Below are 12,391 nucleotides of genomic sequence, written 5' to 3' on the forward strand. Positions count from 1 at the left end.
GCCCTGAACGGCATCAGTTATTTTTACATGAGAGTGATTGACGATAACGTTACCAATTTGCTGGAATAGGTAAATCAAATTGTCACCGAGATATAACACTGGTGCCGTGAAAAGTATTTTCTCACTCGTCGACACTTTCGAGGTGATCTGTCGCATGTATTGTCGAGGTGTTAGCTCTTGGTCCAACTGGCTCGATCGAGAGCAAACTGGAAAGGTTAGACTGGTAGACAACATACAAACTATCATGATACCTAGTTCCCTAGTTATATCCGCATTACCCGGTCTTTCTAATTGTAGCAGGGATGTAGATCCTAATGCAAGCCACTGTGCTTTTACAACTTAGCAGGATAAATGTCAATGGTTGTACAAAAGACCGAGTCTTTGTTCAGACACAGTTAGCATTGAATCAGATGTTTCACACCACAGCGGCGATCCGGCTTCCAGAGCGGACAACCCCTCCGCTCTTCTCTTGTCGTCTACCCACCTTCGTGCCACTATACCCCACTTCCAAGACGACATACGTGATATTGTAGAAGTGAAAGGGGAAGCTCGAAGTTTTCAAGCGGCTTAGACAAATCTTCAAGGCAAATAATATACTGGCAATCTCCTGACTAAACTCAATACGCTATCTGCTGGCTCTTTGAAAGGCCAAGTATAAAAGCTTAGAAGACTCATCTCTGCATACACTGAATTCTTTACGGATTCCTTTTCTCTATCTGTCGGCCAGACCAGACTACGCACACGCTCCCTCTATTATACACTCACAATACCGTCGTCATGGCATCTCAAACTCCAAAATTTTGGCTTATCACAGGTGCATCTTCTGGTCTTGGTCTTGAACTCTCTCTCGCTGCACTTGCTGCTGGTCAACATGTTGTCTGCACCAGTCGCCATGTCCAGAAGGCCGCTGCATCACACCCAGAATTCGAGATGTTAGGGGACAGATGGCTTGAAGTCGATCTATCACAGCTGGAATCTTAATTGGTCATCGCGGAGGTTCTTGTGGCAGAAAAGAGTCGTTTGGGCCAGGGCAAGCTTCACTGGGTCATTATCAACAACGCTGGCAACACACTTGTTGGTGTGGCGGAGGACGTTAGCGAGGCGCAGCTCTCGCAGTATCTTCAATCTAATGTGTGCGGATGCATCCGTGTATGGAAGGCTGCTCTACCCATACTTCGTCGACGTCGACAGGGTACACTGATAACGACCTCGTCAATATGGGGATTTGTCCCCAAGCCAGAGTATATGCTTTATAGTGCAGCAAAGGCAATGGTGGAATCTTCCGCCGAATCATATGCTCCGTTACTAGCTCCGTTCGGTATCCAAACATTAGTTATCCAGCCAGGCGGTTTCAAAACACCTTTTGCTGAGAATCACCAGATCAGTGATCAGGGTATCTCACAAGATTAGGAAGGGTCTATTAAAGCGTGGAAAGGGGTTGTTGAGGCAGCAGGCAAGAATCCAGACATGGTTGATGGTGATCCACAAAAGTTCGGCAATGAGGTCGTCGATGCCGTTGGAGCACAAGGGCTTTTCCAAGGGGCATGGGAAAATCATGCCAGTACCCAGGTCTTACGAATACAGTTCGGGTCAGACTTCTACAGCTTGTTCGGTCTGAGGCTGAGGGAGTTTCAGCAGGGATATGAAAGAATGGCCGCAGTTGCCAAGTCGACAGATGTTGATATGTAGAGGCAACGTTGGCCTTGACGAACCAAGACGCGCCTGTGTCTAAGATTGGGAAGGTTTCGATTGTAGCTTAACAACGAGGTGGCCATTCCATAGCTTCAAGATCTTTGAAACATTCCATAGCTTTAACCTCGAATAATGTCCTTGATCAATACTTCGTGGCGTCCATCAAAGACGCAAACGTAGCCATAACGTCACTACCAACTATTGGCACGCTGAACTCAGGTTCCATAGATAGTCGGTCGTATCAGAAGAGCTACGTTGATATTTCGAGATAAGGCCCCCCGTCCTCTACTGTGCTCAGTAGTAACAAAATAATTCGTTGCCAACGACCAATTAAGTAGGGATCCACATGAGCTAATAAGTAAAATTATTCATGTCCGCTCCCGACCGCTCCCGACCGCTCTCGCCTTGTCATGACGCTCCAGATCTCGGCCCCGCCCCGCTGCTAATTCCGATGGTCTCATTTTGTTGCTTATATCAGCAATGTGCATTAGTTTATTGACTCCATTAGATAGCGCCCAGGTACCCGCCCCTTACTCAGTCGACTCAACTGTTATTTCTCCATCACTTAGCTAAAACAATATCAACTTCTATCGCAATGCGCTATACAACCCGCGATACAGCGGCATGCTTTGAGCTACAGCCCCCCGAGATCTTGCTGCCCATTGTCACAAGCCTTCCTGGTCTCAATACGCTTTGGAACCTGATGAGGGCCTCGCCACATATCTGGCGTTTATTTAGCAGCCATGCCCTCACTATCACTGAAGGCATACTTTCTGGCCCGAACTCAATTTTGCCCCCAAAAGTTCAAGAGCTCATTCGTGGAGTTATACTGGTGCGCTCCAAGGCCCTTCCTTTTCGGAATCTGGATGAGTTCCAGACTCAATTCCTACGCGGCGTGGTTCCTATTCGTGAACCGGAGGACGCGAAATTCATTACTCTTGGCCCAGAATCATTATCTACCTCGATCATGCCCTTGCTCATACTCCAGTCGGTTATCGCAACCGCATACCAAATCTCTGCCTTATCACAGGCGTGTTTATCATCATATCTAGCACAACTAAAAAACGTCAGGCCACTACATGCCTTCAACCCAAAGCCGTACTACACCCATGGCTATGGACCTAATGACGACTGGGTGGCAGCCTGGGATCGGGAATTTGTCGGTATACCTGCCAAAGTGGTTAATGCGGGGCAACCGAGTTGGGTTGAAGAAATGAGGGCTTTACGCGCCATATGGATCATACAGCTTGTAGGTGAAATCAAAGCTGTCGTTAGGGACAAGATAGGCAAAAGCTGGGCCAAGGAAGATATCGATATATTGAGTCAGATGGATGCAGCAGACCTGGTGGAACGACCTGATAGTTCCATTAGTAAAGCTGAGGAGATCAGGACCGCAATGGACTACTTGACAACTCTCGGACGTGCCCAGAACGATAACTACTACCGATTACCACGCCCGCCTCCAGTCTCAGAAAGTCCCGGATGGATTACGGCATCGCCAGAGTCAAGCAAGGTACTCCGGGCTGTTTGGGGATATCGTTACAACGGGCAAATTCACCGTTTAGAGAAGGGTACTGCTATACCAGAAGACAGCACACCACTCAGGCGGCCATTACTCAGCGAGAATGCTCGCTGGGAGCAAACCGAGGAGTTCTTAAGCAGGGAGTCATCAGGTGTGTCTAGTTGGGCGGTCCTTACAATTGGTCCTGGTAACAGCTCGCCTATTCCTGGTGTCAAATTCGACTCTTTCCGCCGACTGGGCTTTGCTTTCTGGGATAAGCGAAGAATGTGCCTTTTAGGTCTGACCTGGGACCTAGATGGACGAGGTTATTCAAACGAGTTTTACTTGTTCGCGTTGGAAAGTATTTTGCCTCCTAATGAGGTTGCCAACCTCAAGGTCGAGCTCCGGAAGAAAGGGCAAATCTTCTATTCTGATTCTTAGTTTAGAATTGTTATTCCTTAAGACTTCCCCAGTTGATAACATCACGAATCTCTCAAGAAGACAGAAGCAGCGTTTTATGGTCAATTGACTAGATAACTCGCACCGAGCCTTTGGCTTCGGGCTTCTTCGTCTAGGCTTATTCCAGCAGCTATGACTTAAAGGCCCCGATCGCCGTTGTGGCATGCCTTTCCAACTGGTCGAATCAGTTGTCGTACGAGTCGGCATCGTGTACGAGAACTACGACAGTGGTTAGCTATATGAAACAAGACCGGGATTGACTGACTTTGACTGAGGTTGCAAGAAGTCACCTCTATCATAAGGTTCATGCCGTAAGAGTCACGCCGTGGAAGAAACCTTGTCTTGAGAGAACCTTTGATTTGAATTATGTTAAAAATTTGATCTGCGCGGACAGATTAACCTTTGTTGAAAACTTAAGAGGAAATTGAGAAAGCCTGGGCGAAAGCTTAAGTGCCCATAAATTCATGGCTGGATGTTCCCTCATCTTCTATAGGCACTGTCAAAGCTTTTCGATGCTCCCGAGCGCCACAACTGTGTATCTCCAACGAGATATTCTTGAACAAACTTCTGTGTGGCGTATTGAAAATCGCTCTAGGTTTTGTCATGAGGGAGACCTGCTTCTATTCCAGCGAAGATATCTGAATTCTCAAACTTTGTCTGATCTTCGCGCTAATCAGTGCTATGGGCGTCAACTAGCTCCTCGTCATTATAGTCTGGTATGGTGTCGATCGTGCTCAGATCATATAGGTGTGACAATCTTCGCTAATCCAATTCTCTCATCTTCTGGAATATGGTGCTTTTTGTGGAGATTGATTATGATGTGGGAGCCGTGAGAGGGCGGGTCGGCATTCCTTTTGACAGCAGATAACTGCATATGCCTCGTGGTTAATGAAGTGTTAAAAATTGTGCAATAATTCCATTGTCGCATTTTTTAGGAATACGACGAGACAAACATCTGAAGCAGAAAACTCAACACACTGGGCGTGAACATGAAGATTTAGGATGAGGTAAGACTACCTTGCCTTGGTGCAAAAGCGATGAGTTATTAGAAAATCAGCCACCGTGTAAGGAAAAAAGGTGTGTAGTTTACTAAATCACAAGAAGTCCTTCATCCAGTAGAATTGCTATGATGAAACTATGACATGTTGTTTGCTACTGAGCCATATGAAGATACAAACATTTGTAAGCATTGTCTAGTACGTACACCGAAACGATAATTCTATCTGAATATATTCAAGTCTCTGTAAGTCCTTCAATCATTCTCGCAACATTCCAGTGGAGCAAGTCTCGTGTAGCAATTGCATCCTCAAGGCTATCGTGGCCTTTCCCTTGCTGTATATTTCTCTGTAACCGCTTCTCAGCCAATTTTTTCAATGAAAGCCCAGTTGTTTTGTCATGGTTGTCGCCTTCGACAATAAGCGTGTCAATAACTCGAGGGTGGATCCATCGCAATGAAGTGAGATCTGAATTTACACCATGTCCGACGACAATCGTTTCTGAACTCACAAATTTCCATATCAAAGATCGGGCGTTTTTCCGACCAAATATGCACCTGTTTCCGTTTCGTGCTTCGCGCATCAACTTCCACGTTACTCCTGACCACTTGGTGTTCAAGTGGCTCATCGGGACATCAGGCCAAACGAGCTTGTCGATCAGAATATGGTTGGAAAAATAGTCGATAAGTGTCAGCCGTATCAGCTCACAATCGCCGGATGCCGCCGTTCCCATTTCACAGTCGATCACGACAACTTTGCAAGCATCTTTTGTCGTCGACGATGGCGTTCCAGAGTACTGCCAGCGAGTAGATATCTCTTTGAGGGTACATCTTTCGGGCTGGTGATCCTCTTCTTCTTTGCAAGGGGGTCCCGCCACATGCTCGCCACAACAAGTCCATGTCTGCCATAATGATCAGCGAACCTCATCTCGACTTCGGAAGGTCGAATCTATAACCTTGTTGACTTTCTTTCCATCGTGAAACTTACAGCGCAGTACCGGTGCGTGTGTTTCTTCTAACTGCAGTTGCTCCAGCCCAAGCGAATCGATCTCGTCTGGAACATTACTTGATACGGGGCCTGGGGGATTCGAATTCGTAGAATCTAGATTGTGAAGTGACCTCTGTCGATATCGTCTTTCCTTCTTGATAAGCACTAGACGTATTAGCTCTCCGTTTCCGAGGGTGGATAAAATGCCTCTCACATGAGTTGCACCTGGCACAACGTCTCTTCTTCTCAAGATCGGCATCTGACAATGGAGTCGTAATATAGCCTTTGGATGATAAACATTCGGATGAATGAACTAGTTCGGAAAGAGAGTCCAAGTAAGAGGGCTGTTCTAACATCTGCCCACTCAAGGGCATGGTGGCGTTTTTCAGAATGGATGAGTCTATGTCAGTTGAGGATGGAAGACCGATGGCGTCATATCTTGTGGGACGTATCAAAGGAAACGTGTGTCAAAGGCAGATGATGGGCTGCGACTCTATATGTAGCAATATTAGTATAAGCTAAGCCAATTGGAACTAACAGTCCTTAGATATTAGGCTTCCTGATGGAAGGGCTACTGATGGACTTTTGTTAAGCCAAACACTAACGCTAAAACCAGAGGAAAAGGAGAAACAAAAAGAAAAAGGAAGAGGAAAAGTAAATATAATAACAGGTCATTGGTGTAGGCGTAAGCACGAAACAACTCTTGACTCTTGGCGTGCAGCCAGGTCATCATTAAAACCTCATAATCAAGCTTATTGCCTCTCCAAGTCTTGCATATCTTACTACCCCGCTTTGCTCGGTAGTAAACTATCGATAGAACGGATAACTTCCGAGCCTTATACAGCACACATCAGTAATAACTGCTGCGGTCCCAGTAACGGCGACCTATTGTTTACTATTTGTGAAAGGTAAAAATATGCAGCCGTTTCCCTTTTCACTTATGTCGACAGGGCTATGCAGCTAAGTGAGGCCAATATACATACCACTTCAAGCGTCGGCCAGCCTTTCAGTATTCAAGCTAATAACAACGTGCAGGTAGAAGGCCTCATTATGGACATCGCTAATCCTGAATTCTTGGCCGCATTGATTAGATGGCCCTCCCTCCTATGATTTTATTTTTGTCGCGACATTATGTTTTCTGTATATCCTTTTACATGTATTTTCACTACTTTTAAGGGCTGATCGCAAGGTTTCTCTAAAACGTGAGCTAGTTGACCCACAATCACAACAAGTATAGGTTGGCACGGACGATAATTGAGCAATGCGACACATTTTAGTTCAACCTTGTTACAGTAGGGTTTCAGACCTCCCGCATGCGGTGAGGCCTCCTTCGCGCATTTAACTATAATCACACAACGAGCCATCTTGACTGTGAGACATACTGTACGCCTTGAGTTAGTGCCTCACGTGGCCAAGTGTTATCGGCCATATATCAAGAGGAGACAAGATGTGGCCGATGCCTGACGCCAAATATATTCTCCTAGCTGTATGTTGGCTACGTTTTGATGACTAGACTGTCTAGTTCGCACAGTCATGCTAGCCAGAAGACAGAATTCTCTAGTAGAACGGACAAAGTGGCTATACAACAAGTACGCAATACCGCAGGCGTAACTGTGCATAGGAAAACCTTACCAGCCACTGGGGGACAGAGCCATGTGTCACCATTTGCCATTATAGGCGGCAGATTGAGATGATTATACCCTAGCCTCCGATGCGGCAATCATCTTCTCGCGCCTTTTCTGTCCCATTTTGACATTATAGTGAGCCCATAAACGTGGGAGAATCTCAACGTCCTGTGCACAGTAGAGGTTGATGGCATCGGGCAATGAACGTCCGTTGAAAACCTGATATGCACCACCTTTCTCTGGAGCAAAGAGCCGAAGCCCAGCCTCTTTGACTTAAACCCAGTCCAACCGTTCCTGTACTAACAGAGGAGCATCGCGCTCGATGCACTTCGAAAGCCTTAGTACTCAGCTTAGGCAAATAATGTGCACTCTCTGTAGTAGAAACTAGCCATCAACCGACGTTCAGGCAGAAAATATCGATGGGATTGCTGGGGTTAAACTGGAAGTCGTTCGAGTTATTATTGTTATGCTATATGTCCAGATCTTTGTATTATTGCAGGTATTCCCTCACAACTACATACACTCTTATAACTGACCAATAAACCATACTGAACAGCAGGTATTGCCTCTCACTATTGATAATATTATATGCCTGGTGATGGCCAACGGATGGCTTGCCGCTATTGATGCAGGAGGCCGACCTGGCATGCTAGTAAGCAGCATCATGGCTATAATAACCAGTTTAAATTGTGCAAAGCAATCAAGTCAATAGGAATGAATTTTCAACTATGCCATATTACCGTAATGACATACTTGAGGTTTTTGTTTACTGATATGGGCATATGCAGGAGGCCGACTAGACTAAGTAGGGTTAGTCAATAGCGTCTGCCCAGATTTCGAATGTAAGGGTGTAGGTGACATTTACATGATGAAAACAATCATGAATGAGAATAATTTACAAATTCCACTACGTCACAATGTTTCAAAAGGCTTTCAGTAACATCGACAACTCCATGCATTTTCTACGTGACTCTAGATTGTTTAAAACAATTCTAATTCCTAGATATGTGTACTGCACTGTGCTACCTTTCTAGTCATAACTCATGACACATATTATAGCACTTTTCATGCTTATCTCCCGGAAGCCGGCTTGCGAGTGGAATCTGTATCAGACCATGAAAACCGGAATCCGACTTGCATAGGCGTCACTCTTGCTGATGTGCAAATCCATCTTGTGAAAGTCGTGTAGTTGCAACCAACACAACATACGGAATAGAAGTGTGCACCAGACTTCGTTGATTTCGTTAGGCTCGTACCTATTCGTATGTTTAGAGTTGCCATGATTCGAGATACTGTCTGAAGCGAACGAGTCTTTTCTGGCTCTCGTATGCTTGCCAGGAAGGCCGTGTTGGTTCACAATCCGGAGAACATTAGCCCGTACACGAGCGAAGTACATTTGTATCAGGAGACTTTCCCTCTCATCCGCCGATGCCGAGTCAATGTCATGAATGGTGATAGGCGCATCGCTCAAAGCCTCAACGACTGCCTCACTGTTGGCTTCGGACTCATTCTTCTCGTGCAGAATACTCATGACCTCTTGGATGTGGACACGCACGACCTTTTTGACCATTGACAAACTCGGTTTGTTCATCTTCCCAAAGTACTCGTCGCACAGTTCGATTCCGCCGCGAAGATGGTTGAGGCCGTTGATCAACGTAGCCCCGTTGATGTCTTCGCCAAAAACGTCCAATGTTGATCCCTCGCTCCGTAAGAGTGGGAACTTCTGGTCCTTTTCCGCCCATTCTAGTATTCGCTTGACTTGCTCACTTCCGACCAGAGACTGGTCTCGTAGAAGTCGCAACGAGGTGATGTATTCTGCCAGTAGCGTAGGAAGAGAGAAAGTACTGGGATCCCAGAAGAACACTGTTGGGTTTGGAAGCATACGGAATACGGTATCCTTCACGTGCAGCATCTCGCCAACCATGCCAAGTATCTCGAATGGAACTATCCGGTCAGCATTTGATCGTCTAATTAGTTCAATTGAGAACAACTTACCAGCAAAAAGGTGGCTATGACGAGCTTGGTCAGTATTTTTGCGAAAGTAGTTGACCGTGTTAATATCGCAGCCAAATACCACCAATGTCTTTGCTATCTCAGCAAGACTTCCCAATTGAAGACTTTCGGCGCCTTTGGCTTCGTCTGCGTATACCTTGCGCTCTTGGTAGAATATCGTTGGAGCCATACCAAAACACAACTGCTTGACGTTGTAGCTGGGTATAACGCGATTTTTCTCAAACCACGTTGGCCCTTGTTTCTGGAAATTGAAGCATATGCCAAGACCATCTGTATATGAACCATATAGTACAAAACCGTTACCCTGGGCGCGGTACTGGTCGTTGTTTAAGTCGAACTGCCTCCAATGGATACCTAACATGGCAGCAATTTCCACGATGTGGGATATCGTAGTGGTGGCATAAGGCTTGGCAAAGTCTTTCGGCATACTGTCCCACGTACGTCTCTTTCTCTGCATACAGACAAGCAGGGAGTGGTGAGCATCAGGTTCCTGTGGGGGGTCTGGTCTATCAAGTGCTGGGCGAGGAGGACCAGTTGCCTTGCGCCACTCTCCTGATTTCTTGCCCTGCCATTCGCGAGATTCCTTTTCCATTCGGACAATGGCCATGAGAAGAGCGCACCAAGTGGCTTTCTCGTTGTCAGCCGTGTGCACAACCTGCTGTGTACTCTTCTTATAATTGTCGTCATATTCCTTGACAGTATCGGTGTATTTGAAGTTGGCGTTACTGCCATCCAACCGAATTATTTTTCTGCTTTCATCCTTGGCCAGAGCATCGTCGCCCAAAGGGCCTCTGGTATTGCTCGGTTTGGCGACAAAGATGACAGGGGCCTCAAATTGTACCTCGAATCGAAATTCACTCCAGACCATTTGACGCCGAGCGAATTGGGACCATTTCCCTATGACGGCCTCGCTGCAAGAGGAGAAGCCGGTAGCGGTGGCAAGATATTGCTGAAGAGCTTGAAGGATGGCGATGACGAAGGCTAAAACAGAGATCACGAGTGCAACAACCGCCACAAGGAGTTCAGTGTTGTCATCGTTGCTCCCCCCGCTTGAGCCTGAGTCTGGAACAGCTGTCGAGGACATGACGAGAAAAGCCGATTTTGAGGATATAGTCGTAAACTCACGAGTCTCAAAGTTATCAAATATTCGAGGCCTTGAGGCGCTGCTCTGCTCGAATAATGGGTACATACGGCGATGGCTGGGAATGAGGCTGGCTGAAAATTGCTAAGATGGTCTGACTTGACACTTGAAGCGGTAAACCCTAGTCCTTCTGCCCCTTTGATATTACTGTACATGGCATTACAGGGCTGATCCGGTGCGCACAGAGCTCCTGGTTGGCGCCTAACGTCAGCAAGAGCCCACCCATCCAATCACGGTTGTGTATCTGACACTGGGAGTGCAACATCTTGTTCCACTGTGGACAATGTGCAGGGATTCATGGTGGAGATGGACCACGTTACAGCCAAAGACAATCACGCGTGACAACAGCAATAAATTACTGCGACTTGTGTTGGTCCGTTCCGTGCCTTGTACCCGAAATTCTCCACACCTCTCTCATCTGTCTCCCGCCAACGCCACATTCTGCGAGCTTCTGGCGCCAGTGATGGCCTCAAAATACTTGGACCCCATATCCTCCACCGTCGTGCCTCCAATTGCTTTACCTACAATATGCCCGACAAGCTCTGCGTGTGTCACAACTCCCAGTCGAATTGCATCGTGCATCAAGTCAAACAAATCGTGTTGGGATACCCCACGAAGGATGCGCTCTGTGACCGCGTGAGCAATGGCACCTCAAGACTCTGCCTAGACTTACTTTTCATTGCAAAATCTCTACCTTTTCGAATTTTGATGACATACTTCTTCAGTTCTGTCTTGTTGTACCGCGTCTTGACCCCAATTTCGTGCCCGAGGCTGGTTATGGTATAGTCAAGACCACCTCTGATACTCTGGAAGTTGAAGTATCGCTCAAGGATTGGTTCTGGAAATGAGTTGGAAGTTAGTATACCTTGCGACTCTTGGGCGAAATTTGTCCTTACCTCGATCTTTCTCTCTTGCGGCGATTATTTCATCTTTGTTCATTACCTCAAGACCTAGCTCTATAGCAGTAACGTTGGCTTGCTGTAGGATTTCCCGAATAAAAACATCATCCTCTGTTGCTTGTAAGTATCATGCGACTGTAGAATGCTGTTTTCTCACTGTATATTATGATGCCCTTCTCAAAGCGAGATTCACCCGAGTAGCAGATGAGGAAAAATACATCAACGAAACCAATAAGCCGGATCTTGCCATCCCAACGTGATCCATCCACAAGGATATCCCATGGGTGAATGTCACTGATATCAAATGAGCTTAATGTGAGTAGAGAGTAGAACTTTGACATACTAGTCACATTCGAGAGTTTTGAGCTTGACTGATCTGTCAAATGTATCAAGAACACGGTGGTAGGATGCCATGGTCAGAATAATTGTCGATGAAAGAATCAGATGAGACTGAGCGTTTAAAGTCTTCCACCATGTTACAAGCCTGTTGCGAGAAATGTGTGATAATCGCTTCAGCATTCTTCCATTAATTTCATGTGGACTTGAACATTCGCTCTCAGACCTCTTTTCTTGGCCGAATAGCTGGCTACTCCCTAAGCAGATGTAACCTTACATCCAATCAAGGACAGTTTAGACGAGGACGAGGTTGCTCAGCTCATGCAGGCAGTCACCATTGAACTCTCAGCACTTTTCATTGGTCTTTGGCTAGTTAACATTCAGCTCCGCCAGGGTGTAGATCATTTTCTGGGACGGGACGACAACACATCATTAGATGCAATTGCCTGTAGAGTGGCAGAGACACGCATGTCAGCAAATGTATTGATGATGTTGCGTGTGTACCGTGCGAGAACATTTGTGGGTAAGATCAAGCCGATTAAGACCGCGTTCTTTCAGCTGCGACGCCTCCAGAGAGAAGCAGTTCTCATCTGCAAGAAGTTACAACAACACCAATTACAGGGCAGTAGTTTCCCCCGCAGCTACTCCTTGTTAGAAAAGGTTCTCCTCTGAGTCTGCACGTCCCGGTTAGAACTCAATGTTATCACCAAGTAACATACTACTGAGAAACGTTTCAATCGACC

The 12,391-nt window shown here is 46.4% G+C and overlaps 4 protein-coding genes across 4 annotated transcripts; 2 read left to right on the forward strand and 2 right to left on the reverse strand.

Moving 5' to 3' along the window:
* Positions 1–777: 777 nt before the first annotated feature.
* Positions 778–981, forward strand: FSST1_012983 (uncharacterized protein; the record flags this gene model as incomplete). The annotated part of the gene is made up of 1 exon (XM_083236257.1): positions 778–981. One exon carries the CDS (start codon positions 778–780, stop codon positions 979–981), a length of 204 nt encoding a protein of 67 aa, XP_083082679.1.
* A 1,306-nt stretch (positions 982–2,287) lies between these two features.
* FSST1_012984 (uncharacterized protein) lies at positions 2,288–3,634 on the forward strand (the record flags this gene model as incomplete). The annotated part of the gene is made up of 1 exon (XM_083236258.1): positions 2,288–3,634. The coding sequence occupies one exon, from the start codon at positions 2,288–2,290 to the stop codon at positions 3,632–3,634; it is 1,347 nt and encodes a 448-aa protein (XP_083082680.1).
* A 4,733-nt stretch (positions 3,635–8,367) lies between these two features.
* On the reverse strand, positions 8,368–10,356 carry FSST1_012985 (uncharacterized protein; the record flags this gene model as incomplete). The annotated part of the gene is made up of 2 exons (XM_083236259.1): positions 8,368–9,203; positions 9,255–10,356. 2 exons carry the CDS (start codon positions 10,354–10,356, stop codon positions 8,368–8,370), a joined length of 1,938 nt encoding a protein of 645 aa, XP_083082681.1.
* A 471-nt stretch (positions 10,357–10,827) lies between these two features.
* On the reverse strand, positions 10,828–11,726 carry FSST1_012986 (uncharacterized protein; the record flags this gene model as incomplete). Its single annotated transcript, XM_083236260.1, has 5 exons — positions 10,828–11,039; positions 11,087–11,251; positions 11,310–11,423; positions 11,470–11,606; positions 11,656–11,726. 5 exons carry the CDS (start codon positions 11,724–11,726, stop codon positions 10,828–10,830), a joined length of 699 nt encoding a protein of 232 aa, XP_083082682.1.
* Between the last annotated feature and the right edge of the window lie 665 nt (positions 11,727–12,391).

The sequence above is a fragment of the Fusarium sambucinum genome, chromosome III (genome assembly GCF_050947815.1).
Source record: "Fusarium sambucinum isolate potato_lamoka chromosome III, whole genome shotgun sequence".
In the NCBI taxonomy this organism is placed as follows: domain Eukaryota; kingdom Fungi; phylum Ascomycota; class Sordariomycetes; order Hypocreales; family Nectriaceae; genus Fusarium; species Fusarium sambucinum.